Source organism: Sphaeramia orbicularis, chromosome 4 (assembly GCF_902148855.1).
Source record: "Sphaeramia orbicularis chromosome 4, fSphaOr1.1, whole genome shotgun sequence".
Lineage (NCBI taxonomy): Eukaryota > Metazoa > Chordata > Actinopteri > Kurtiformes > Apogonidae > Sphaeramia > Sphaeramia orbicularis.
The window spans coordinates 31,001,464-31,028,223 of NC_043960.1; the positions used below are offsets into that span (position 1 = coordinate 31,001,464).

Here is a 26,760-nt window from a genome sequence, read left to right on the forward strand (position 1 = left end):
TTTTCTCTTACATAATAACCCTAACTATAATCTGAGCTGTTATGAACATTACATGATCCACAAATTAAATATAGGAAAATACCTGATGTTCACTGAAAAAACATTAAATACAGAGGATTATGTCACAATAAATTGTGATAAATCACTTAGAAAACTTAAATAAAAAAAGAAAAGGAAAGAAAAAAATCCAAAAGAACAAAATATTTTGGAACTGCCACAAAAGTAACATGGGTCTTTATGGGTTAATGTTGGTTTTGACAACGTAAAGGAAAACAATTATCCTGTTCCGTTGCATGTCTCTGTGACGTACTGATGAAACACTAACAGGAAAACCCCCAAAACTGCTTTCAGTCATACACATCTACCATTTATAATGAAAAGCTGGGAAGACGGTGTTTGAGGTAAGAGGGAGGAACAGATTCAATGTTCATATGGGTCGTATCCTCCACGTGTCCTACAGGCAATATTCCCAAACTGACCGGCTAGACAAGCATTATGTTGAGTGCTCACATTCCATTATTGATTTTATTTCAGTTTTGTTAACATATAAACGCAAATTGAAAACTAAATCAAAATGGATCCAGACTGAGGGTTCACTGTCCATCAACAGTAAGTCAACAGAAAGCAGTTCCTCTCTTTATGCAGTAAACCAAACATCTGGCCCTTGGTGTTGATGTCTTTTCTGCTCTTTCTAGATTCTGTCCTTTAATGATAACACAACATCTGAGTTACAGACATTCAGCATCTTATTATATACTGTATAATGATGACTGTAACTCTGTCAGCAGTTTGAAAATTATATATTATACAAGCTTTTCCACCAGACTATCTACTGTTCTTCCCTCAGTAATGCGCTTATAGGACTAGAACTGATAAAGAAGACTCAGGGAAAGTGGAATAGAGTCTCCGTCCAGCCTGAGGTCATGTTAGTTTAGGATTGCTGATCTGAAGTAACAGTTTTTACACCGGTACATCCATTTCAACTGAATATTTTTGTGTCTTTGTGAATTTTTTTTAGCGTTTAGACGACTTACTGGGTGATGTGGGAGAGTTTGTTCCCCATCAGACGAGGTGGTTGTGACCTTGGAATCTGCAGGTAGTGTCGGCCTCGGAAGGGAGGATGGAGGAGCCAGGGAGGGAGGTGGACCTGGGGGCACCAGCATCTGAGAGGAGATGTAATGACTGGGCACTTTCACCTGGTTGCTGCCATTCAGCTTGATAAATCAGAGAAGAAGACGACAAAACATTAGGTACAGAAAAAGACTGTTCATTGAAGTTCAATCTTATGATACAATAGATATCGTAAGGATTTTCATCAAAAGGGAGTCTCTCACTAATTGATTCACTTTTAGCAGCCTGTAGATTCTCCACAAGGGAGAGCTCTTTGGTATTTGTCAGATAAACTCTATTAACATAAAGTCATTAAACTGAAGCACAATCTCAAGAGTATAAAGAATACAGCGAACAAAAACATCACCAGAAACGATAATTATGGTGATGGGCTGATACAAAGTGAAGTCTCCATGTTAATTTATTGAAGGTTAAGCATGTGTATGTTACAAAAAACAGCAAATCGATGAAAAAGACTTAGAGCAATAACATAGGACAGTGTACTTATTGTGTATTCATTCATCATTTCCCACTTGAATGACAACATTTTTCAGACCCTCCATTAATTATTGTTATAGGCAGAACCAAAACATATGTGGCAGCAAATAAAAGGCATCTTCTTGACATATTTTACCTTTTTCAAGACAATTCCAGTTTCAATCAAAAATGTATGTAGATTAAAGCTATGATGTGTAATTTACATAATAAATACTGCAAAAGTTTGAATCAAATTTTTGTAGTAGACAGACTACTAGCTGCATCGCAATTATACACACTCAAAAATATTCACTTTCGGTCCTTTTCCACTACAGGAACTTTTGCAGGAACTTTGAGCATTATCTGGAACTTTGAAAAACCCCGGTGTGTTTCCATCTAAATTACCCGGGTAAAAATCTTTCCCTCACCCCTAAACTTTCCCTGAAGAAGTTCCTGATAGGGAGGTAGTACTTTTCAGATTACCCGGAATTCTTGAGGGGTAGGGCTGTGTGATGGAGAATGCTGATTGGTGGAGTACACTTGCAGTGTTCTGCATTCCATTCACCTGCCACTAAGCCACTGTGCGGGACAGCAAACTTTGTTTTCTTTCATTTCCACAAGCTTCGTCTTTTGATAATTCAGAAAATGGACCAAAAGAGAAGCTACGACAAGTGGATGGACAACAAGGTCCAGGCTCTTTTGAGTGAATTTGTGGAGGAGGAAATTCAGAGGGACTTTGACTCGACGACATGAAACGATCTAATTTACTGTATGTAAAATTAGCCAATGAGCTGGCGAAGCTAAATGTAAGACACACGCCTAAACAAATATGATTTTAATTCATTTAACTACAATATCATTAATTTTATGGAAAACAGAGACCACTACACTAATGTCCAATAAACCTACGTCAGTTCAGGATAACTGACATCTGGAGAGAAACCAGGACATACTAAATGAAAGAGCAGGAGTAACTTAAGTAATAAAACTAAAACCTCCAGGAGAACAAGTCAGATGTGTTTGGTACTGAATCTGTTTATTCTGAGCTCAATTAAGTGGTCGGTCAAGGGTTCAGCATGTCTCATAAAATGCTCATAAAACATGGTGCACATCAGTAACATCTTCTCTTATTAATATTATATGGGGGGCATTCTGAGTTTTATGAGGTCTGTCCCTAAATGGGGCTCATTGAAACCCTGATTAGATATTTATTTTGACCTCAGTAATATACTCAATGGCATTATAAATGCACAATTTTGAAACAGTAAAATTTTTGTATACATTCTCCAGAATGTCTACAACAACATTTATTGATTTTACTTGATCTCCTTCCAAACTGTATCATGGCTACATGGCTTTTTATCTGTACTCAGCTTCTACAAAATCCAGTCATGCCTCAAAAGTAAAAATAACCCATAAAGACCCAAACATCCACTGGCGACCAAAATCAATTACTGATATAAAAAGTCAACTACCTGTTGATCCACTAATCCTATCAATCCATGTAAATAATTGGTGTGAAATGCAGTTTGTCATCTTTTCATGGTCATCAGATATGACCCATTTGGATGTTCAGCGGCTCCGTAGTGAACGTGGAAACACCGTCACCTTCTACAACATTGATTCACTAGTAAAACCCATGGAGATGGATCAATGACAGTGGATGGATACACTTGTTTTTATGTTCTATTAATTATATATTTTACTGAAAAAGTCACTTTTTCTTTCGTTTTTGATATAATAACCCTCAACTTTAGTTTGAGCTTGTATGAACATGTACATGACCAGTGAATTAAATATAGGAAAAAACCTGATTTTCACTGAAGAATGCAAAATACTGAGCATAATATTAGAATAAATGGTGATACATTACTTAAGAAAAGTTAAAAAAAAGAGAAAAAAATCATTTGGGAACTGCCGCAAAAGTAACACTGGGTCTTTATGGGTTAAGACAGTATGTTGCCGTTGTTTGTGAATTACATACAGTGACCAGTGGCTATAAAAACCAAGGTAACAACCCTTATTAATGATCAGTAATTATCATTCCACGCTTGAGTGCAAACCATTGTGAACATGTGTCAGAATGTGGAATTCTTTGGAAATAGAAGAGAAGAGCTGTACAAATATTTTTCAGTTTAAGAGGTTGTATAAGGAAAGAATAGAGAAGCTTTATAAAAGCATGTAATGAAATAACTTAACTTATGGATGTTGGATTTGTTTTATTTGCATTGACTATCATGTAAACTGTTTACTGTAATAACTGTAACGGCAACCTATGTGATGTAAGCAGATGTTTCAAGAAAGGGGCAGGTATTATAAGTTTTTCTTCATCCTGCTCCTTTCCAGTCATTTAGATTGGAATGAATGAATAATGAAATGAAATGAAACATGCCATCAGTATGGGTTCACAGGATGTAAACAGATGTAGAAAAGCACTCTGGAGCTCATAACAGCACTACATCAAAACAATATGGTTACATAACAGACTTTAACTTCATGATGGTTAAAGCTATTACATGTCCTGAAACTGTCCTGATTTGTGTTTATGTATTGATTACTTCATGAAGATCTCTCATAGTTTTATTTTTCAGCCCTCAGTGTCAACGAGTCATCAATTTTAGACCATTTATTGATTGCATTTTTTATTTCTTTCATAATACAGTGGTGGAAAAACGTTTTTGGACACCCTACACAGTTGTGATATATTGCATTAAGAATCACTCTTAAGTCACTGAACTCTGTCAAGTATTGTTTCATTCTCCAAACCCATATGCTCCCTTCTGCACATGCTTTGTCCTATCAGGGTCAAAACTGAATATTTTAGCAAATTAATGAAACATATCAAGGACATACTAACTAAACTAGAGGATTTTTTTTTTCTTTTTCTTGTTAACAGTAAATAAAATATAATCATTTGCATCTGTTTGTGTCTGTCTGATGCAGCCACCCATGTGAAACACAAAACATATTTTTCTGCAAATACATTATGATAATATTTGAGATTGTGTAGTTTTAAATGTGTCAAAACTTTTTTCCACTGCTGTATGTCCTCCACCTTCACCAGTTGTTTATCTATATGCATGTCTTCTGTTTCTCACATTTTTTTTGGCATATAATTATTTGGGTTATTCTAACAAATTTGCATTTAAATGACAGGTGTTTTTTTTTTCCTTCTTTGTGTGAAGAGCTATAATACAGAATTCCTGATGTTGGAATACCGCAGCTTCACATAGTAATATAATTACAAATACTCACAATACAAAGGGTACTGTAAAGATTTTATGCAAATGATGAGTTTATGGTGTGTAACATTTGAATAAGTGTGAAGATTGCACACAAACAGCAAGTTACTGTTTTCATTGGGTAATAGATGTAGGTAAACTTAATATTAAACTGAATTAGTTCTTCTCTCATATGTTTAGATATGAACTTCGGTATTCACATTTTATATTTTCACAGAGCAACAGAGTCCAGAACTGAAAGAACATGATAATGGTTTTGATTTATATCAGACAATTAGAAAGAGACACTATCAGAGGTGGTGTCTCTATTGTGTGATGTTGTGTTGTTATGTGTGGGGTAAATCCTAGCATATCTCAGCAGTTAGTCAACTCACAGTAGGCCTGTCACAATAATTAAGTTATTATCATAGTTCATACAATGACATTTGAAATTATCATGATTATTTTACACAGTTATGGTAATCATCTCTTTCACTTGTATAAAAACAGCTGGGTGAAAATAACAGAAACAGCATGTTTTCTGATTGTTTCTACAATGTCGATACTTGATGACTGGAGCTCGTTGCACCTAATTCTTCTTTTGCTGTGAGTTCAATAGAATACATGATACGGTGGTTTATTTTGATTTTGTACCTTGATTACCTGGTGATTCTATTTCATTTATGGACTGAATATTTAAGTCATGTTATTGTATACTGTATGTACATTTTTTTTATTAACAAAACCAAAAAGAGATGTAATTGATTTATATTTATCGAAATTCTATACTTATAAATGTCCTCATCAGGTATTTGTACATAATTAAACTTACACCACATTCATGGCATGAAGTTAACAGACAATAAGATCGCTAATCACAATTATTTACATGACTATATATGACGATACATGACAATTATCATCTATTCAAATTGTAATATTCTAACTGAAGGTGTACTCTTGTGTTTGTACTCACTGAGCTGGAAGTTTGATTGGCAGGGTCACAGGCCAATGAGACCAGGTCTTTTAGGGGGTCTTGGGCCAGGAGGATAACGAATGGCTCCATGAGGAAATATGAGGAGGAAGGGAAATGAAGAGATGAAGACGGGTGGGGACTCCGAGACAGACCTGGACAAACAGAGATGAAACAGTTCTGCATGTTAAGTATCCAGTTGGTTCTCTGTGAAACAGACCAAATGTCTGCACATGCGTCAAGGTTCTCATTGTTGAGGTAAACTACAAGAATGAAGCAAATACATTTAATTTTCTCTCAACAAAAAATAACAACTGACTGAAACTGCATTGTATGTTTAACAATATAACTAAAATTCGCAATACAGGTAAGATTGTCTTAATTTTATCATCTAAATCAATGTTTCTCAACCTTTTTTTGAGCAAACGCCCCTTTACATTATCATGACCCTCCTGCCCCTCCCTGTCGCAATTTTTTTTCGGGGGGGGGGGTACGTTGTCGAGGAGTGTGTCTGTGTGGGGGTGTGTGTGTGGTGGGGGGGGGTTAGCAGTCCATAACATGTTGTCAAGCAGGGGGAGTGTGTCTGAGCTCATATGTTGAATAGGTAGTGTCCCCCTCGCGCTTGTATGTGGGGGGGGGGGGGGGTGGGGGGGGGGGGGGGGGGGGGGGGGGGGGGGGGGGGGGGTGATTCGCCATTGACATAACATGCAGCTTGATATTGATACTTGTACAGACTATACATTTCGGTCCCAGCGCCTCCTTCTCAGCTTTCAGAGGTACCTCCTCTGTTGAGAACACTGGTCCAAATAAATTCAACTTCGCAAAGTTCAATGTTTTTTAAGGTGGCAGCTCGCATAGCATTTGCACATATATATTCATGTCCATATCCATATTTAATGAACTGTTATTGTTGAATATCAAATACCTCATGTCACAAGTCTAAAACTAATGCTGAAATGGCTAAAAAACAAGTAAAATTAAGCATTATCAAAAAAATGCAAAAACTAGTAAATATGCTTTAACAAACTATTTGAACTGAAAATAAAAGTTAAAAATACTAGTGTTTTTATAGCCTCATTGTGTAGTATATATAGTTGTGTGTGTACTACTGACCGCTGTGTACAGCTATAACTGGCCGGTGGTGCTGGGAAGGAGCCCAGCCTCGGTGAGTCTTCCTGGGGAGATTGGCTGTCCATCTCTGCCTTCTTCACTGGAGGAGACAAACCTACAACACAGACACAAAATAGACCCCTCTCACTTATTAACTTGTAGGTTTAAAGACCAAATGTTCCTGAACTAAATAAAATAAGTCTGAAAACTGAATATTATCCGTGCGCAGCTATATTTTTTTGGTATTGAAAAGTAAGAGAAAAGTGCACTAATACTGTGGCTTTTGCAAGAGGGTAGAGTTGGAAACTAAAAAATGCACAGAATTCAACAAAGTGACCACGTTATTGCTCAACTTTTTCCCTTCCCCTCAGTTTACAATATTACTGGTAACTCAAATGTACCCTATCATTTGTCACAAATAAATGTCCATGACAACATCTATTCAGCCACTGTAGTGATCTAGATCTTATTTGACTTTTAATCTTAACCAGAATATAATAAAACCAGAGTCAGTTGTGGTACCTTTTAAACAGTAAGACAGAAACTATATAAATATTATCAATGCTAATACTGGAAACATCTACAATGTCTACTCACATAATTACAGATGTGTGTACATACTTCACTGGCTTTTTATGTTTCTATTGAATGCTGATAACATGAAGAAAAGCTTCCCAGTGCAACAAAAACCACAGATGGTATCCTGAGGGATGCTTGGGTAGGAGGTCTGTGTACAGAAGGTGCTATAAAAAGTGTTATTAATGTCAGGTGTGATTGGTGAAAAATCAGAGAGGGTGATGTTTTGAATCATTTGTATGTATGGAAATAAATCACAAACCGCAGTGGTCTACATAGATTATGAAGCCTAAAGTAACATTTTTAGAGTAATTATAAACTTTAATAAAAGAACTCAAATTTGAACTTAACCACTAATCTGTTTTAGACGTCAAATACTGAGGTATTTCACCTTCATGTCTCGTCCTAAGACATTTTTCAAGGCATCTTTGGCCAAACTTAAGACCTTACATTTGCAAAAATACAGTACAATGGGCCTCATATTATTGCCTTGAACCAGTCTTTTTAATACTTTATTTACAGTTTTTAACTTTACAAAACTGTACAAAACATGCCACACAAAGAAAAGACTAACATAGAGCTGCCAGACAGTTATAAACTACATGAATAGACTTACAGAAATAATATAGTTGCAGTAGTGAACGTAAAGCAAGTACCATGTGAAAGTTGAATCAGGCATCACACCTGACCTGAGCTAAGAAGGGCCCCAAATTCTCTCAAATCTGTTCTTTTCGTTGGGTTTGTACAGGCACAGTCTTTCCATTTGAATAACCAATAACATGTAGCTGAGCCAATGAGCAAAGGTGGGTGGAGTGGTAGATTTTCAGGTTTGGAGAATAAGTTTCTTAGCCACCACCATTCCTAGGTACAGAGTGACCTGTGTGTGGTGCAGACTGTAAGTCTCGGCAGAGCATCCTCAGCCTAGAACCATCTTAGACATGTTTCAGTCCAGCTAAAGTTCCATTTCTACTTCATGCCAAACATGACTAATGTTTGTGCTAGTGACTTTCAGATGCTAAAGCTAATACTTGAAGTCCTCCACCCATGAATGACTGTTGGTGACTCCACTCATTTCCACTTCTGTTATGATAACATGCTATACAATCTACTATCTATCTATCTATCTATCTATCTATCTATCTATCTATCTATCTATCTATCTATCTATCTATCTATCTATCTATCTATCTATCTATCTATCTATCTATCTATCTATCTATCTATCTATCTATTAATTAAGACCTTAATTTATCACTATCACATTTAAGGCTTTTAAAGTGTTTTTAAGGATATGTGGACACCCTGAATGCAACCATAAACATCATAATTAAAGACTAAATGCTATTTAAACAAACCTGAAGGAAATTAGCCTTTCAGTACCATGGACAGCACCAGCCAGACAGGTGTAATGAGACATTTATTTGTCAGACTCAACAGTTTATTTGTCAACTTTACTTCTATGCTTGAGTGTAGAGTCAATATGGAGCCACCAGTACAGACCTATAGTAAGTGTGCAAAAGTCTTAAGCAGCCTTGAGTTTTATTGTTTTTTCAGGGTTATACTGATCATCTTTATTTCTTATAACTCATATCTTTATTAAGTTACAATATAAAAATGCAGGAAATATGTGCGCAGTATTAAAACAAACACACAAAATAAATCTCTACTAAATGAATGCTGCAGGCAAAAGTAAGTATTTAGTGTGACCTTCATTTGGGTTTGGAGCATCATATGGACTGTTTTAATTTTTCTGCTTTTAATTGTGTTTTTATTGTTTTAATTGTGTCTTATGCTTTTATTGGTTTTTCCATCTTGACTTGTAGCACTTTGAAATCTGTTTATCACAGATGAAAAGCAAATAAAATTTATTAGTATTAGTAGTAATAGAGTAGTAGTAGTATAGTAGTATAGTAGTAATAGTAGTATTATCTTGAGTACTCTTGGGTCAACTGTGAAAGTTTTTTTAAATATATTCTTAAAAAGTCTTCTTTCTTCTTTACTCTGTTGAGTTCTCTGTTGAACTCTCATAACTTCTATACTATCTGGGTTAATATATATAATTGGGGGACTTACATACAACTACAACTTACAACTAAGTGACCCATTACAAAAACATCAAATCACATGACCTGCTCCACATGATGTCATGTCCTCCTGAAGAAAATACTGGCAAGACTCCAACATATGTTCTTTCTCCTCTTTCTTAGATATTTCATATAAAGTAATGTGTGAGTCAAGTGTGTATTTATTGCACTATTATGTCAGAATGTTACAATATCTTGATACATAACTTTCAATTTTCAATTGTATATATGATATTTAGAAGAATCTTTCTGTAAAAATGCCATGTGGTGTTATGGTTATGTTGATGTTAGGCCTGAAAACAGCAAAAATATCAACTATACCTGTCAATTATGTTACCTTGTAAACAGTGGCGGCTGCTTGTCTTTCAGACAGGGGAAGCTCATTGTCGGCTTACATCAACAAAAAATTGTCAAGTTATTTAAACATAAATTCGGCCCTCCGTTCCTTTTTAAGAAAATGCTCAGTAACCTTATCGTACCAGTAGCGTCTTTTCCAGGGACTGGACCAGTGTCCTCTGAATGTCCAGCAGAGCTAGGCTGCTTAGATTGCCTTGACCCATTGTGTTGTGGGTGTAAGACTTCAGCCTTTTTAAACAAGAGATGCTCCTTTCACTCCGACCTAGCCGACAGTTTGATTGATTTAACTATCTACAAAACGATATTAAACTCGAACAAGAAATGATTCAATTATGTAACTGAAACAAGAAAACGCTGAAATTATGTTAAATTGAAACAAGGAAGTACAATGAGTGTTTTATTTACAGTGCAAGAAACGAACGAGTAATTTCGTAGTGGTTTCTCTTGATTTCACAGCAGAATGTGCGACGGTATAAACTGAACTGTCAGTGAAGAAGTAGATCTGAAAATAGCTGTCAATCAAACGGGATTCAGCCTTTTGACTGATCCTCCAATCAGCACGTGGGATTCTGACATCCAGCCCGCCGAGCTCCGCCCACAGCTCCATTCACCCTCAGAGACGCCTGGCGTCCGGGGGCGGGACAACATCGTGGCATTTATCCAATTACCGTCCAGTTTTGACGCAATGAAAAAAACTGTTACACTCAGTCCCATTGAAGCCCATAGACCGCCCGGGGGTCTATGGACAAATGCACTGAGCAGAGAGCGTTGTGAGAAACAGCGCTACGGGAATGTATGAGAAAGTGAACAACATCGAGTCTACTGATTTGTGATAAAGCTGATTCTGAACGAAACTCATCTTTGAGAATGAACGTGTTCTAACACATTTGTGGTCAATGAAATGTCAACACAACCGTACATATTTACCATTTAATTTTCGTAATTTTAGGGGAAGCCGGGCTTCCCGTGCAGTCACTGAGAATCGCCACTGCTTGTAAAGGTAACTCAAAAAGTCTCTCAATTATATATGGACCCATCTATATTTTTTTCTAAAACAAATTCCTTATCAATGCTTTTACATATTTCCTGTTTGGGGTTGTACATATATTGATACAGAGACTTTGAAATGCATATGTGTAGTTGTTATAACTTTACTAACATGACAAACCTAATGGTGGCCTTAGACTTCGCACAGCACTGTAGATTCTATAATGTCAGATTGTTCAGTGAACGGACCCATCTGTACTCAAGTCACTCTCCACATTCTCTCCAATTAAGTGTCTACCATAGCCTCAGACAGTGACACGACACAGTCTGACTGACAACTATACCTCCTGTCATCTCATACACACTTGTAACCGGTACTGAAATATTTTTTGCAAAGGTTCTGTAAATTCAACAACAGGCTGCTCTGGCCTGCTGAGTTCTCATGCTGAAATAGATTATTGGTGTTACTGTGTAAAGCCGTACATGGACCAAAGCCAGTGGAGAAGGATCATCTCATGGTGTCATCTCCCATTGTCACAGGAGCACATGTGCTGTCAGTGAAAGTCTATTTCTGATTTTATTGTTGTTGCACTGAAGGCTATTGAAATATAGCAGCACTTGACTTAGATATGTACTAAATGCACTTTTAATTTACGTATTTTAGATTTGTAAGTGAGGTAGGATAGGGAGCCACCCACACCAAGAACTAGCATTATAAACAAGAAAACAAGAAAAATGTAAAAACATGAATATTGTTGATATCATTGGGATAAATTAATGACAGCCAGTCTGAAAACATGTGAATTTACTGAGTTTCATCTTTAACACAAGTCACTGATTTGTTGTTTCCCTTATATTGATCTTATTCTTATTCATTCTTTGGTTTGTGGTTAATAAGAACATTAAGAGTAAGAGTAAGAAAACAGCTGCAGTGACCAAAAAAAACAATCAGAAATTTAGTGCTTTAGCAGCAGCTAACTGGAACTGGAGGTTTTTTTGTGGATCATATTGTCATTGTGAATAATGTTTTTGAGAATGTTTTGAGTAAAGCAGAGAACTTTTGTGGAACAGATTTCTTTTTGTAAAATGGAAGCTGTTTAGCAACCCCTCTTTGGTCTTTTCTACAGTGTGAGCTTTGTGGGATTGAAGGTAAAAAAAAAAACAAAACAAAACATATGCTCACTTAAATTTTGCACAGTTAGGTCCGAAAACAAATCATTATTCAACTAGTCTTCTTACTGCATTGGAGCACATAGTGTTTACACAAATACTCTGTGTGGATGCTCACGATGTTAACGTTCAAGTATTACAGGACAGGGATTTTTCAGGGGTATTATTACTGTTGCTTTTGTTTTTTTGCTTTATACTCCTTCCATATCATCCGTCCAGTTTCTGGAGCTGCTGGCAGGAGAGGACGGTGAATGGTAATACTCCCCTCCAGGACTGTCAGCCTCCTCCTCCATTGAACCAGACTTATGTCGCTTACTTCTGCACAAATACAGAGACACACAAACACTTTTATGATTGGATCTTTTGTCATGGTGTCATCGTGCAAAGATACAAAAAAAGAAAACACAAAAAAATAAGACACACCAATTTAATCCTTGTTTGAACTCACTATTCAGCATAACATAACAGCCAAAAGCATAAATTTTAGTTTGACCACTGATTTTTCGAACAGACAAATGACTGAATGCAGAAAACAGTATTATAAGCTACATTTAATAGGTGAGTAATTAGGCTGTAAAGTGAACTTTATGCTAAGGCTGCAATTAAACTTTTAGTGCGACTTCTTTTAAATTGTTTTTGGCATTTCTCCAAAGTGCATAGTTGAAAAAAAGAGTTAAAGAACTGCTAATACAACAAAAACGTTGCAAAACACTTTATGTACTGCCTTAGATGCTATTTTGGACAAAATGTGAAAAACTTAATTTAAAATGATAAATCAACTAATACTAAAGAAGCTTCTAGCATAGTGCATCATGTCCAACCTAAGCAGTTAATTTAACACACCCACAACTATAAGCAGATTAACCAGGACATCAGTGAGAACATGCTACTCGAGTGGTGCTGAATGTTTTAATGTACTGTAAAGTAGAAGGTTCAGTAATATGTGAATGAATTAAGTGATGAAATTGATTCAGTTTTTGTTTAATTTAATGCTTGCGTGTCTTCTCTCTATTCTGTGTTGTGTCCTGCATTGCACAACACTTTATCTAAAGTGTTTTAATGATCCATTTGAAATTCAGGATCTTGAACTAGAGATCTGTCAACCAGGGATTAGAGCATGACCCGCTGAACCAAACCATCCTCAGTAACTCAGTTTATTAAATCCAACTGGTTTCCAGTCAGTCCCATTAGTCCAGACATCCATTAGCAAAGAGACGCAAAAGTCCCATCGTGTCTGCTACATCCCATGAGACTTAACTCCATAGATTAATCACAATAATGTTCTGGACGGACGGATGGATGGAGATCAGTGAGAAGAGATTGTATTTTTTTTTCCTGTTTGATAAATGCCATTCTTACATACATATAGATATGATGTTCGTTAATTTAAAAGATAATTTTACAATTTAAAAACCACAGTCTGTGGTGAAGATAATAAAGTAACATCTAGTTTGTAATGTGAAACAGTTCAGCAGACTAAACTCTTATGTCACCGGCTACATGCCACAACAGAAACAGCTGTTACAGAGGGGATGTGAAAAATATTAAAGAGGGGAAAATCAATAAACAAGTCTGGTCACGTTGAAGCGTATATACACACATTCAGTGACTCAGACCAGATCATGCAGAGGGACAGTTATGTTAGGAGGACACTTCTGTGATGTCAGGTGAAGCTGTGGATTACCCTCTTTCTATTTACCATATTTTCACAGTCTGATACTACAACAGTTTTTACCACACAACTCCGACTTTCTTGCCTTGGAAATTTACCTTTTAAACTGATAAACATCATATAGGTGAATTATAGAACTATTAGAATGGGATGATGTCTGTCACCATTGACTAATCATTTTTTTTCTGAACTGAATCAGGAACCATGGGAACAACAGGACGGAGCAGGCCTTGGTCTTTTTTATAGCCACCACGTCCTGCAGGGACTGGAGTCTCAGCATGGATACATACAACAGATAACCATTCATCACTTCAGTCTGATGGACTGCAGCAGAGAGAATGAGAGGACAAACTGCCTCTAAAAACTACAGCCACTCTGACTTTGTAACGTTACCTTAGCTTTGCAGTCACAGTGGATCACATATCCAAATTACATATTCCACTATATTAAGGCCCTGTGCAATTTGTGATGCTTTCCTAATACCGTTTTGGTCTTTAGAGAAACAGGGAAGCAAACTGGAAGAATAAACACCTACAAATTAGAGATGCACAATATGTCGTGTTCAGAATCAACCTTGGAATGTGCAGATGCACAGCCCATCACGTCACAGAATACCCAATTTCAAGTACAGCAAATTAACTCAAACATGACTCGCTGTTTTGCTGTCTGATATAAAAAAAAAAATCATCACTAATATACAAGAAAAGTCTGTCTGATATAACACGATTTACTCTGATTTAAGAGTGAATGACATGCAGGCTGTGAACCACCAATCACAGTCAGTCCTCATGTGTTTATCCAGCAACCAAGGCTCTGACCAACACATGTGACAAACTCAGAAAAGGAGGATATGGTTATAAAAGAAAAGGAAAATATCTAATGGAATTATTTTGGCTACAATACTGGCAATGTCTAAAAAAACTATTTTGTCAACGGTCCCTGGTAATTGTTACAATAACACAAAACAACATGGCTAAGGGTTTGGAAAATTTCAACTAACACCACAAAGCTCTGTATGACAAGTGAAAGGATCTTTTTGTTATTGCACTCCCATTTAAAATTGGTATTTTAATTGTGGAGAAATGAATTATTTCTTAGTAGAGCAATTCAGTTGATCTGCTTGATAATTCCTGTATTTTTTCACATTGCAAAATATATTGCAGGAAATAAATATTGCAGTATTTGTGTTGCCCTGTCACATACTTTTCATTGAAGCAGTTTCCATTTTTTGATTGACCACAGATTTAACTAATCTCTTCTGATATAGCCTTGGTATTATTAGTTAAATCATGGATGTCAAACTCATTTTAGTCCTGGGGCCACAAACAGCCCAATTGATCTTAAGCGGTCCGGTCCAGCTTAAATAATAACACAACATCTATAAATAATGACAAGTCCAATTTTTTCTCTTTGTTTTAGTGCCAATTATGATAATGTTTACGTTTTACAAACTACCCTTTCCGCAAAAAATGTGAAAAATAAGTGAAATTTCAATAATATTATGCCTCATCTTATCATTTACATATGTACATTACAACTTGAAGATTGCAGTGGACCTACAAAGGTACAAAACATGGTAGTAACAGTCATCTGGGGCTGAAAAATTACAACATTTAACTTTATGATCAAAAAAACTTGTCAAGACTCAGTGACATCCTGACTGTAAATGTCATATGTGTATTTTTGCACTTTGCAAATTCATCCCATGGGCCAGACTTGAACCCTTTAGAGGGCTGGTTTGGTCCACAGGCCATATGTTCGATGCCTTCTGAGTAACAAGTATGTGTGTTTGTGTGTGCAGGTTGGTCAATGTGAATTACCCGCTGGATGAGGTGCTGGCCAGGTGATCGTCTCAGACTGAACCGGCTGGTTGACAGACTGGTTGATGGTCGTAGGCACAGGTGACCTTGTAGCTCCACCCATAGAGAAACTGGGACCAACTCTGGACCACTGGAGGCTACACAAACACAGGAAATATAGCTCAATATAAATATTTCAACGATTCAGACATTTACATGGACAAAATAAACTACATCCTATTAGATTTTCCGGTGTTGCTACTTTTTTGTGACGGTCCTCACATCAGGTTGATTTCCCACACTCAGTTCCTCCTTATGCACTATTTTACCTTACTTCTATCTTAAACCATCTGGCCTGGGCCCAGACCTCAAGTCTCGTGCAATGCAAATGGGCTTTAAATATCATTGCTGTCAAACACCCATGAAAGTACAATTACAGCTAAAGTACCAGTTGCATTTCAGTGCAGACCCACCAGATCACAGAGCAGAGAAGCCAGTTCATTAGTATCTTTAAGTGTAATTGTCACTGACAGCTGCTAAATACCAGCTCTGAAAAATCCTGGCTCCAATTGACTGCAATTCAAAAAATGTCAACTTCTCTCTTAAAACACTGGGTCGATATTTTCTTGGAGTCATCATGGTCTCTGCTGCTTTATTGGACCCTATAGCTCCCAAGTGAAAATACAGTAACTGTTATCAAACAAAACTTCACATGTAGCTCAAGTTACTTGGCAGAGTGAATTATAACATTTTGTAGATTCTAAGGTAAGAAATAAGTGAACATGTGGTTGGCATTTTCTTCCAACTAATGTCTGGTCCCATGTAGTGAAGTGACTTTCCAGAGTGTGAAAGACTGTCAACTGCTAATTTGGAAAGTCCCGTCCTCCAAGTGGAAAAGACAGAGATGTAAGCTACAACTGCAGACTTCACACTGTCTCCAATTTAAACCAATTGGTAATGTCACACCTCTTTACATCTACAGGATTTTTAACCATTCTGATGGTTCATTAATTTCATGGCTACAAAACAATCTGCTTTCAAGGGTTCAGCCTCAAGCATTTAACACCATTTTCTTCTGCTTATTCTGCATGTTCATATCATGTAGGACTTTGCATCTGTACACCTAGTTCATATTCTTCAAATGTTTTATTAAATCCATTGTTTCTTAAAAAAGTTACACAGAGAAACCATGCACTGTGAATTTAATGCATTTTATTATTCTGTTAATTTTGAAAACTCACAATACAAGTGTTGAATCATCACAAGCGGATCATTTTATTGTCCTCTTGATGCACCCTTCATGAGTTAACGCTCAATTTCAGTTACGAATATTGGAAAAGTGTGCACTACAGGATCAGACTTTTGATTGGACCTGCAGATATTCAGGGCATAGGCTTAAGATGCTGCAACATACATGAAATATCATGATCAACAGTTATCCTGTAATCAGCCTGTTTATCACACTTTTCTATGAGGCTGAAAGGATTTGTGTTTCATGACTGTGCCAGAGTACATTCTGTAGTGCATAATCACTGAGCTGCCTCATTGTCTGGCTAATGCAATACATTTCTCCAGAAATTTAATTGAGCCTTTTTTGGTAAAACAATTTCTGGATGCTTTTGGACTAATGTGAAAAAATTAGATAATTGAACCACAATCAAAACTGAGTGTAGGCTGGCTCTACGGAAATATTCTACAGGAATAAGGGTGAATATTTCTGTAGAGCAGTAGCAGGATGGTCATTGTCTTTCCTTTCACTTCCAGTGCAATCATGAAAAGGGCAACGTTAGACCAAATATACACATATTTTTTTTATGTTGGGATTTAATAATTTTCACACCACGGGACACTTCCCCACATGCATATGTTCCCCCAAAACAACTTCTCTTCTGGCACTACTTTGAAAAGACAGTGTTGTAGTAGAGATGGGTCTGGCTATGCAGGACTTGGTTACGTGTGTATATTTAATACCGCTCGCCTCATCATCTCCTACCTCTAAAAAAACACACACACAAAAAGAAACCCATCCTTAAATCCATTCTTAGATTGTCCCTTCAGTGCTTTTTTAGTCAAGGGGATATTTAACTCTCACGTAGTATGTACATTGGATGCCACCTGCTCTAAAATATTAAAAAAGAAGTCTGGTCTGAGTGGAGGGGACTCACTCCCTCAATATAAGAACACTATGAATATTTCTATGATCAGATTACCTTAAATCTGACACAAAGAAAACATGATGAAAATTTGGGCATTGGAGTGAGAATGTGATAAAGTGAGAGGTTGATTTTTTTTTAAATTTGATAACTGTGAAATAAAAAAAACCGAAAGGACCCAGTGTGCATCAACTGAACGTGTAAATAGTATATTTACAGGTATATCATCATCTAAATGGCAATTACAAACATGTTTTTTACTCTTTCTGGAGGTTAAGGAATAATTCATCAATACCTTCCACTCATTATTATGTTAATGGAGCATTAGACATAGATGACCCTCACGGAGGCTAAAGTTGTCAAGAAAATACAAGAGAAAAGACCAGGAATGTCTTTTCATAGCCGTAACCAATGAGATGCTGATCTGAAAATTTGCAACAGCATGAGTCCAGGCTCTAACTGGGAGCATCTTGACACCTGTTCAGTGTCTAGGCTAAAATGAAACAGGGTAAAGGGGTTAAAGGGAGACCAGACTTACTTCTTGAGACCTGGACCAGCTCAGTGACACTGAAAACTCCTGATGTCACAAAACTCTCCTGGAACTCTGGGCCATCTGTGAAACACGACAAAAGTGTTTCCTAATGTAACCCTAACAACATAAAAACAGAAAAAGACCAAAGCAGTGTTTTTAATGTGTTTCTTTACCCATGGTGGCAGTTCGACTGTCCTCCTGATCAGAACCCACTCCTGTACGGCTGGGACTGCTGCTCTGCTCTGCCTCTGAACAGAAAGAAACAGAAACACAGAGATTTACTTTTAAATAACACACATAGGACTGACTGTGCAGCCAGTGATAGCCAGTTCGTCTTGTACGTTTTTAATACTGGTGAAGCAACACAAACACATAATAAGTGAGTTAACATAGATAAACATATAGTACATACAATACTCTAAAACAGGGGTGTCAAACATATGGCCCACACCCCAAAAATGGGCCATCAGAGGGTCCAATCCAACCCATGGGATGACTTGCAAAGTACAAAACTATACAGAAGACATTAATAGTCACGGGTGTCACTGAGTCTTGACCAAGGTTATAATAGTTTGGATTTTTCATCATAGTTTAGTTTATTTAGTTTTAACTTTTTTTTTCTCTAATTCAGTTAGTTTTAATTTGTTTTTAGAGCAGGTTGCTAGTTTTTAATTTGTTTTTGTTTTCCTCTAAATGCTTAGTTTTAGTTCATTTTTTTCATATCTTCGCTGTCGTATTCAAATAAATCCTGTACAGGACTCTGCTGCTTTCTCCCAACTTTAGTCTCCATGTTCCAGGTAGAATGGGAATGAGAAGACGACTCTAAACGACAAGTGACGAGAAGTGACGGACTGTGAAGTGTTGTATGGTGCCGCAAGCTAAAATTGCTCAAGCGAAATAAATCGATTTCATATTAATCCGACATTGACAAGACAAAAACAAATCGAATTTATCCATAAGTTTTATCCGTTTAGTTAGTTTTGTAAGAACACAATACAGTTTCAGTTAGTTATCGTTTTTTTTCTTTTAATTATAGCTTTATTTATTTCAGTTAAAAAAAATGTTTTTTCAATTCTAGTTTTGTCCTTTGCTAGTTTTTCGTTAACGATTATAACCTTGGTGTGGTCAAGGTGTTTTGATCATGAAGTTAAATCATATATATCTCAGTTCCAGACACCTGTCACTAAAGCTTTGTGCCTTTATACTACCAGCTGTAAATCGTAAAGTGCATATGTAAATAATAAGCTGAGGCATAATTATTAAAATGCACTTATTTTTCAGGTTGTTCTCATAATAACACTTTCACAATCTAATCGGAAATAATTATAACATTTTTTGCACTAAACAAAGAGAAAAATTTGGGGTTGTTATTATTTAAAGGTTATTATGCTATAGTTTTACTGATCCGGCCCACTTGAGATCAAATTGTGCTGTATGTAGCCCCTGAACTAAATGAGTTGACACCCCTGGTCTAGAACATCCTACCTTCTTCATGCTATTGTATTTATATTTTGTACACAAGTGTTATTTTCTCCTCTCACAAAAGAACAACGGCCCTCCTGTCATGATGGACAGCAGTGAGCATCATAACTCAGACCCCAGTATAACAACTCAAGATGCTTGCCTTAACCCCAACATGCCAAAACCCACAAGATGCCTTACACATACTTCACTTATTCCACTGTCACCGATAAAACAGTTCCTGATGGGAAAGAGAAAATCTGCAGTGGCGGTCCCAAAGCCTAGGGGCAGTAACTAAAAATGCATTGTCAACCCTGGTTTTCAGCCTGGTTGGTCAAACTGGGAAGAGCAATATGTTTGTCTGAATGACTGATGAATGTGAATGGACTGTGATCAGAGTGGTTTGAATGCATTTAAACGTACATATGGAACTTTGAACAACAGTCTCTGTTCCCTATATTCATGATGATCCTGAGTTCTTCTATGCCTTTCTTCTGTTCATTACAGCGGCAACAGTGTGGAGAACTAGGCACCCTTTAGCTTAGAAACCCAGTCAAATAGTGTCAAAAGCTTCCAGTTTAGCATCCAAGTACTTCAACATGCAATCAACATCCAGTCAGATCTGACCAATTAAGTAACCAGTTAACTACTAGTGCTGTAGTATAGAAGTTTAGTTTAGTGAATTAAGAACCCCATGACTACAACAAGGATGCAGTTATTCTTTCTGGTGCCCTACACATTACAGTAACTCATAGCAGCACACTGCAGTAAAAAAAAAGTGCAACTGTCAACACTTTAGCCAAGAGCTTATATAGCAGTGGAAAAACATTATTTAAAACCCTTGAAATTTTACATCTCAAATATTATCATGAAATATTTGCGGGAACATCGTTTTTGAATTTTAAAAGGTGTGGCTTTGTCAGACAAACACAAACAAGTACCAAAAATTGTTAACAAGAAAAGAAAACTAAATTCTTGACAATTTCAACACGTCATGCCCTGGATGTGTTTCATTATTTTGCTGAAATGTTCAGTTTTGACCTTGATGGAACAGAGCATGTGCAGAAGGGAGCATGTGGGTTTGAAGAATGGAACAATACTTGATAGAGTTCAATGACTTAAGAGTGATTTTTAATACAATATATAACAAATGTGTGTGATGTTAAACAACTTTTTTTCCACCACTGTAGTTATACAAGCAAAAAATTCAGATCCCTTTCCTGTCATCCTCCAAACTCACATCAAATAGAGCAGCACAATTAACCAGATCACATGTGCTTCAGGTGGACTGTTTTTAAGAAGTCCTTTCTAAATAAAACAGAGATCAAATTTACCTGCTTTTATTGCTTGTATTGAAAAAGAAGCTACATTCATGAATACAAATGGGGATAAAATACATAGACATAAAAAAAGGAATCTTAGCTGAATCAAACTGTGAGGTGAATGAATATAAATGACATAAACCCAGTATCAGACTGTCTGGTGGATTTGGCCGTCCTTCAGTCCTTCTGCAGCTTTGGCAGATAACTAACCACACAGACGCAGCAGCCATTTAGCCAAGGAGGAGGAGGGGTGGGGTGGGGGGGGTGACAAAGTCTGTGCAGTAGCAGGTGGTGCAGCGTTGAAATGATTAAGGCATATATAGTATCAACAGAGCTTGGTTTCAAACACTGGTGTTTTTGGCAATTAGGAATTCAGTCTGATACTGAAGTATCAAGTTTTATGACAACTTCCAGAATCAGTCCTGCCAATTAAATGGTGTATGCCAGTTTATACCAGTACAGGAAGGAGCTAGGACCATGTTCATGGCAGAAAATCTGAATTTCAACATGGCATGTTCAGCCACTAATAGTAACAATGGATACATGGTGAAAACTGGTGAAAAGGTTTTATTTTCAATAGCACAGTATAATGAAGATTAGTTTTTATTTATTTTATTTTTTTAATCTTATGAAAATGTGAAACATGAAAACTATAAAGTCCTGTTAACTCTGGTATGATATTCAGAAAAAAATCATTGATTATGTGTTTGATTACATGCAAATATGATTGTCCTAAATCTCAATCTAGGAACAGCTGTTAAAATACTTACAGGACATAATACGTCAAGCTCATAAGTTGCAGATATTAGGTTCCCAAGTTTAACAAAAGTTGATAAATCACAAGTTTTTTTAATCATGTAAGTCCAACAAACAAGAATCCAATGTGTAAAACAAGTACAAAGTCTAACTTCAAACCAAGCTGACAACAGGAAACCCTGCAGATACAATATTCAAACTGTAATGAGAGGAGCATTTTGTATACTGGTTTCCATTACTGCATTACAGAACAGACAGAGGTAGAGTCCACTCTTTAATACAGAAACAATCACATTGCATCTTTTGAGTTGGAGCCGGGGCTACTGCTTTTCTCATTTAATCAGCAAAATTTTTCTTTGCATTGCCAGTTTTTTTTCTAACTTACCAAAGGTTAAGGTAATTTCTGAAAGTTTGTCAGGTTTATCTTCAGGGAGAAGAATTTGTGATTGTGTAGCAGTACTCACAGCAGCGAGGTGCTTTGCCAGATGAAAAAAAACAATGCAAGGTCCTTTTGAACAACTTGAGATAAAAATAAAACAAGAGAAAAGATGTTTTGGATCTGGAACAAAACCTACAGGATAAACATCCAACTAATAGTAGAACAAGAGAGAACCTTCAATCAATTCATGGAGGTTGAATAATGCAGTGGATCTGAAAGGAGGGACCCTTGGAGGTCCACAACCCATACTGCCTCAGCGGAAAAGGGATAACTGTCAAGTGATGCTAAGCCCAAAGTAGAAACAGGAGAGCAATCACAAAGCATCATGTGAAACTAGTCCTGCTACAGCATCATCTGATCACAATCTACAAAACAAAATGTATCTGCATTATGTTTCTGCCAAATATTTGTATCAGAAGAAATAAAGTTAATTACTTCAGAGAACAACACTTACTGAAAGTCATCTAAAGACTGGTCAATTGAAAGGTCTGGCTGTATTCAGAATATGCCAGTCTTACTTCTGTTTATTTCTGAAAGCTTTTGCAATCAGTTACTACTATACAGTATATGCCACTGACTTGAATCCAAATGACATTAAAATAAAATGACTGTCTAGTTATAAATATATAAGTGGTGGTTAATATTAAAACAGATCTGAGGTGTTTGGTTGAAAAGTGTTAAAACACAAAGAGTTACAACATTACCTTAACCTCCTGAGACCCAGGAAAGGACAAGTTTTGACTTTTTTTAATTAAATAATTGCCTATATTGGAAACATTATGATGCAACAGTTTTTTCAGATGCATTTTTAAAGTTCTTATGGAATGTCCTTTGCGGTGGACAGTTTTTTTTGTTTTTTTTTAAAGCTGTGACACTCTTGTCCTCAAACGTGGACAGAAAACCCACCGCTGGGTCTTAGGAGGTTAAAGTATACAGTCTTGTGCAAAAGTCTTAGGACACCTTCAGTTTGGTTGTTTTGCAGGGTTGAAATGACCATACATATTTATTTCTCTTTCCTTCACATATAACAAGAAAATACAGGAAATATGTTCACAACCTTTTAAGACAAACAAAAAACTGAACTAAATGGGTTCTAAAGGTTAAAGTCAGTATTTAGTGTGACCCCTGACCCCATGATAAGAAGCAGCACAAACAGTTAGAAACATCTGACATGTTAAATGGAACCGGGTATAAAACAGAAAATTAATGCAATAAATCTCATGTTGTCTAAACAAAAGGGTAAAAGAAATGTTAAGTTCAAAGGGAGGTCACACTAAATACTAACACTTTGGTTCATAGAAGCTGTTTTTCCATGAAACTTTGGTTTTTACTGCTGTACATACTTCACATATATCCAGATTGGCTCTAAATACAGACAAATCATGTGTATGGTCATTATAATTATACTAAACCAATAAACCTACTGTTGGCAGGACAGTACTATAAATGGTAGAAACGATATTATTAGTGTTACAATGTTGAGTATTTGCAAAATTTCTAATAGGCCCCAAAATTCCTGAAGTAATAAACAGACTTCAACCTAATGGTTTAAGTTGCACTGACTCTAACACATCTTTGTCACTGTTTAATACCGTTTTAATGACATAATTACTAGTGGAACTCTAACGTCTTTATTCATTAAAACTAGGATCATTTGTGTCCAGGAGCTTAATATTTACTGGCAGATTGATCCTCCTCTCCAAACAGTTTTTCCAGCACATCTGTCATCTCTGCCGCTGGGAACTATTCTCACCGAGCCTCAAAGCCACATCTCACTCCAGAAAACGAATCTTTACGCTGCTACTGAGGCTGAAGCGCGTTATGAACATGTAACTGGAGACAAAAAAGGAAAGAAGATGTCTTTGAAGGTGAGGGCCAAGCTGTGGTTCATTTTATCTTTTGTCAGAGACTTTTTGTGGAAATAGTTTGTGACAGGGCCAAGTGTTCTCTCTGATCCAAACAGAGCTGAGATACGGTTTTAAAGGAACATACGTGCCAAGTAAAAAGTTACTTCAACAGACCTAGAGAAATCAAATTAAAAATTTGACAGAAATGCACAGAATTCACACAACATCAAACTGCATTGTGTTCAAATTGTGTTGAATCATACCACAATGAAATAGTGGTGAAGTGTATTGTATTTAGTAGTTACTTTATGTGCTTCTTTAATGTATCAGATTCTTGACAATGCATCAAGATATAATATAAGTATTTGGACATATTTAATTCAGATGTTTCATTAATAACAGGACTGGGCGAGAAACAATAATGACAACCGTCTTAATTTTATATTTTGCAATAAATTAATATGTTGTTGATACCTTAATATGTAATATGTATATTACATTTAAAATTTTATCACTTACTACTATTATTATCCTTATTATTATGCATATTATTTGTCTTTTGCAGTGTCTTTATGCATGCACATTTTTTTCTTGCACTTTAATCTGCTGCTGCCTTCACCAGTTTATTTCCCCGTTGTGGGATCAATAAAGTCTAATCAAATCTAAATGTCATTGCAATCCACATTTTCATTTCATCTTTGGGGTTAATTTTCTTTACACTGTCACCTATACAATTCCAAAATGCTTCAGAGTTTGTTTTCACAAAATTTTACTCAATGTTAAAATTTCTTTTTGTTCTAGCTCTAGATTTTTGAAATATTTGTCATGTTCTGACCATAAATAATAATTTAAAAACATAATTAACCATCTATTTTCCTCAACTGTCAAAGAGAAAATCAGCCATTAAACTTAAAATATTGATTTGTTATTTACTGTGATAATTATTTACGACTGACATGAACATTCATTCATCATCCTAACCCGCTTTATCCTCACTAGGGTCGCTGGAGCCTATCCCAGCTACTTATGGGCGAAGGTGGGGTACACCCTGGACGAGTCGCCAGTTCATCACAGGGCTGACATACAGAAACAAACAACCACTCTTACCTATGGGCAATTTAGATTAACATATTAACCTATCAGTGCATGTCTTTGGATGGTAGGAGGAAGCTGGAGTACCCAGAGAGAACCCACGCAGACACAGGGAGAACATGCAAACTCTACACAGAAAGGTCCCACCCCCATCGACTGGTGTTGGAATTGAACCCAGGACCTTCTTGCTGTGATGCACGAGTGCTATCTACTGCCCCACCGTGTCGCCCAACATGAACATTTATATTACAATAATATTTCAGATCAATCTGAATGAAAAGTATGTATGTATAATGTGTCCCAAATATTTCTGTTCATATATTATACATATCTGTGTCTCTAATGGATCAACATATCCATAATAAACAGTCCTGTGCTAATGTCCTAGGCCAACAATAGGTTTGTTGGTTTAGTAAAGTTATAATGACCACACATATGCATTTCTCAGTCTCTGTATTAAGATTAAATCTGGATATAAATGAAGTATGTATAGCAGTAAAAACTAAAGTGTCAGGTGAAAAAAAACAACTTCTATAAACCAAAAAGGTAGTATTTAGTGCAACCTCACGTTGCACTTTAACAATTTTTTTCCGACAATTTTCAGATTTATGTCACTCATTTTCTGATGTTTTATACCAGGTTTCATTCAACACGTCAGATGTTTCTAACTGAACACATTTAGTTCAGGTTTTGTTTTTTTTAATGTTTTTTAAGGCTGTGCAAATATTTCCAGTATTTTCTTGTTGTATCTGCAGCAAAGAGAGAGAGAAATAAGTATGTGTGCTCATTTCAACGATGAAAAAACAACAAAGCTAGAAGTGTCCTAAGACTTCTGCAAAGTACTGTATATGACTTGTTAAGATGTAAAAACTATAAAATGAAACTGTGTCGTTAACAAATCAATAACTTGGAAGTGGAAGCTGTGAGTGCTGCAGTTACAGCTCCTTCTCCAACCACAGTTTTTCAGTCAAAGATCTGCCTGTCAAACCACTGCCAGTCAGAACCACTTCTGTCAGAACTCTGCTGCTGTTGCCCCCTGGTCAGCTGTTGATCCTATTTATTCTCTAGTCAGTGATATTTTATTTAACACTGTGCACATTTTGTTTGCTGCTCCATCACACTGTGCTGCTGCCTCAGTGTGTTACTCAATCCTTCTACAGCTCCTAAAGCCACAATATAAAAAACAGATGTGAACACAGTGTTCTCTTCCAGCTGTTTTTGGACTCAGCTCCTAATAGCATTTAACATAAAATAGTTTGGACCAAACAAAAGAAAAGAGCACTTAATTTTTTAGAAGTTCTCAGACGACTTCTCTCTGAGTCACGCTGACTTTGATTTAATTTGCAAATTAGATCAAAACTGAAAGTTTCACGTATCCTCCATCAGTATTCATAATGACAAACAGCGGCTTCTTGGAAAAATTCTCTGCATATATGGTTTCAGATGAACTGGATACAAGTATTCAAGGTGAACGAGTGAATGGGTCAACCCTACTGATTCTCTGATGAAGATGAAAACAGTTGTATCTGGCTGTGAGCAATAACTTAACAAGTTAACAATAAAAAATAGGAGTCTTCTTTAAAGGAGTGATATTTTGCTTTTTTTTAATGGAATTATGCATT

At 36.4% G+C, this 26,760-nt stretch overlaps 1 protein-coding gene across 1 annotated transcript in view; it reads right to left on the reverse strand.

The window, feature by feature from the left end:
- Positions 1–26,760, reverse strand: part of nfic (nuclear factor I/C) — a 61,675-nt gene that overhangs the window by 11,965 nt on the left and 22,950 nt on the right. Inside the window, 13 exon segments of the mRNA XM_030132352.1 lie at positions 1,035–1,061; positions 1,064–1,214; positions 5,785–5,851; positions 5,853–5,883; positions 5,886–5,936; positions 6,895–6,929; positions 6,931–7,008; positions 12,264–12,383; positions 15,558–15,580; positions 15,582–15,694; positions 16,897–16,908; positions 18,228–18,302; positions 18,395–18,469. Coding sequence (XP_029988212.1) covers positions 1,035–1,061; positions 1,064–1,214; positions 5,785–5,851; positions 5,853–5,883; positions 5,886–5,936; positions 6,895–6,929; positions 6,931–7,008; positions 12,264–12,383; positions 15,558–15,580; positions 15,582–15,694; positions 16,897–16,908; positions 18,228–18,302; positions 18,395–18,469 — 858 coding nt within the window.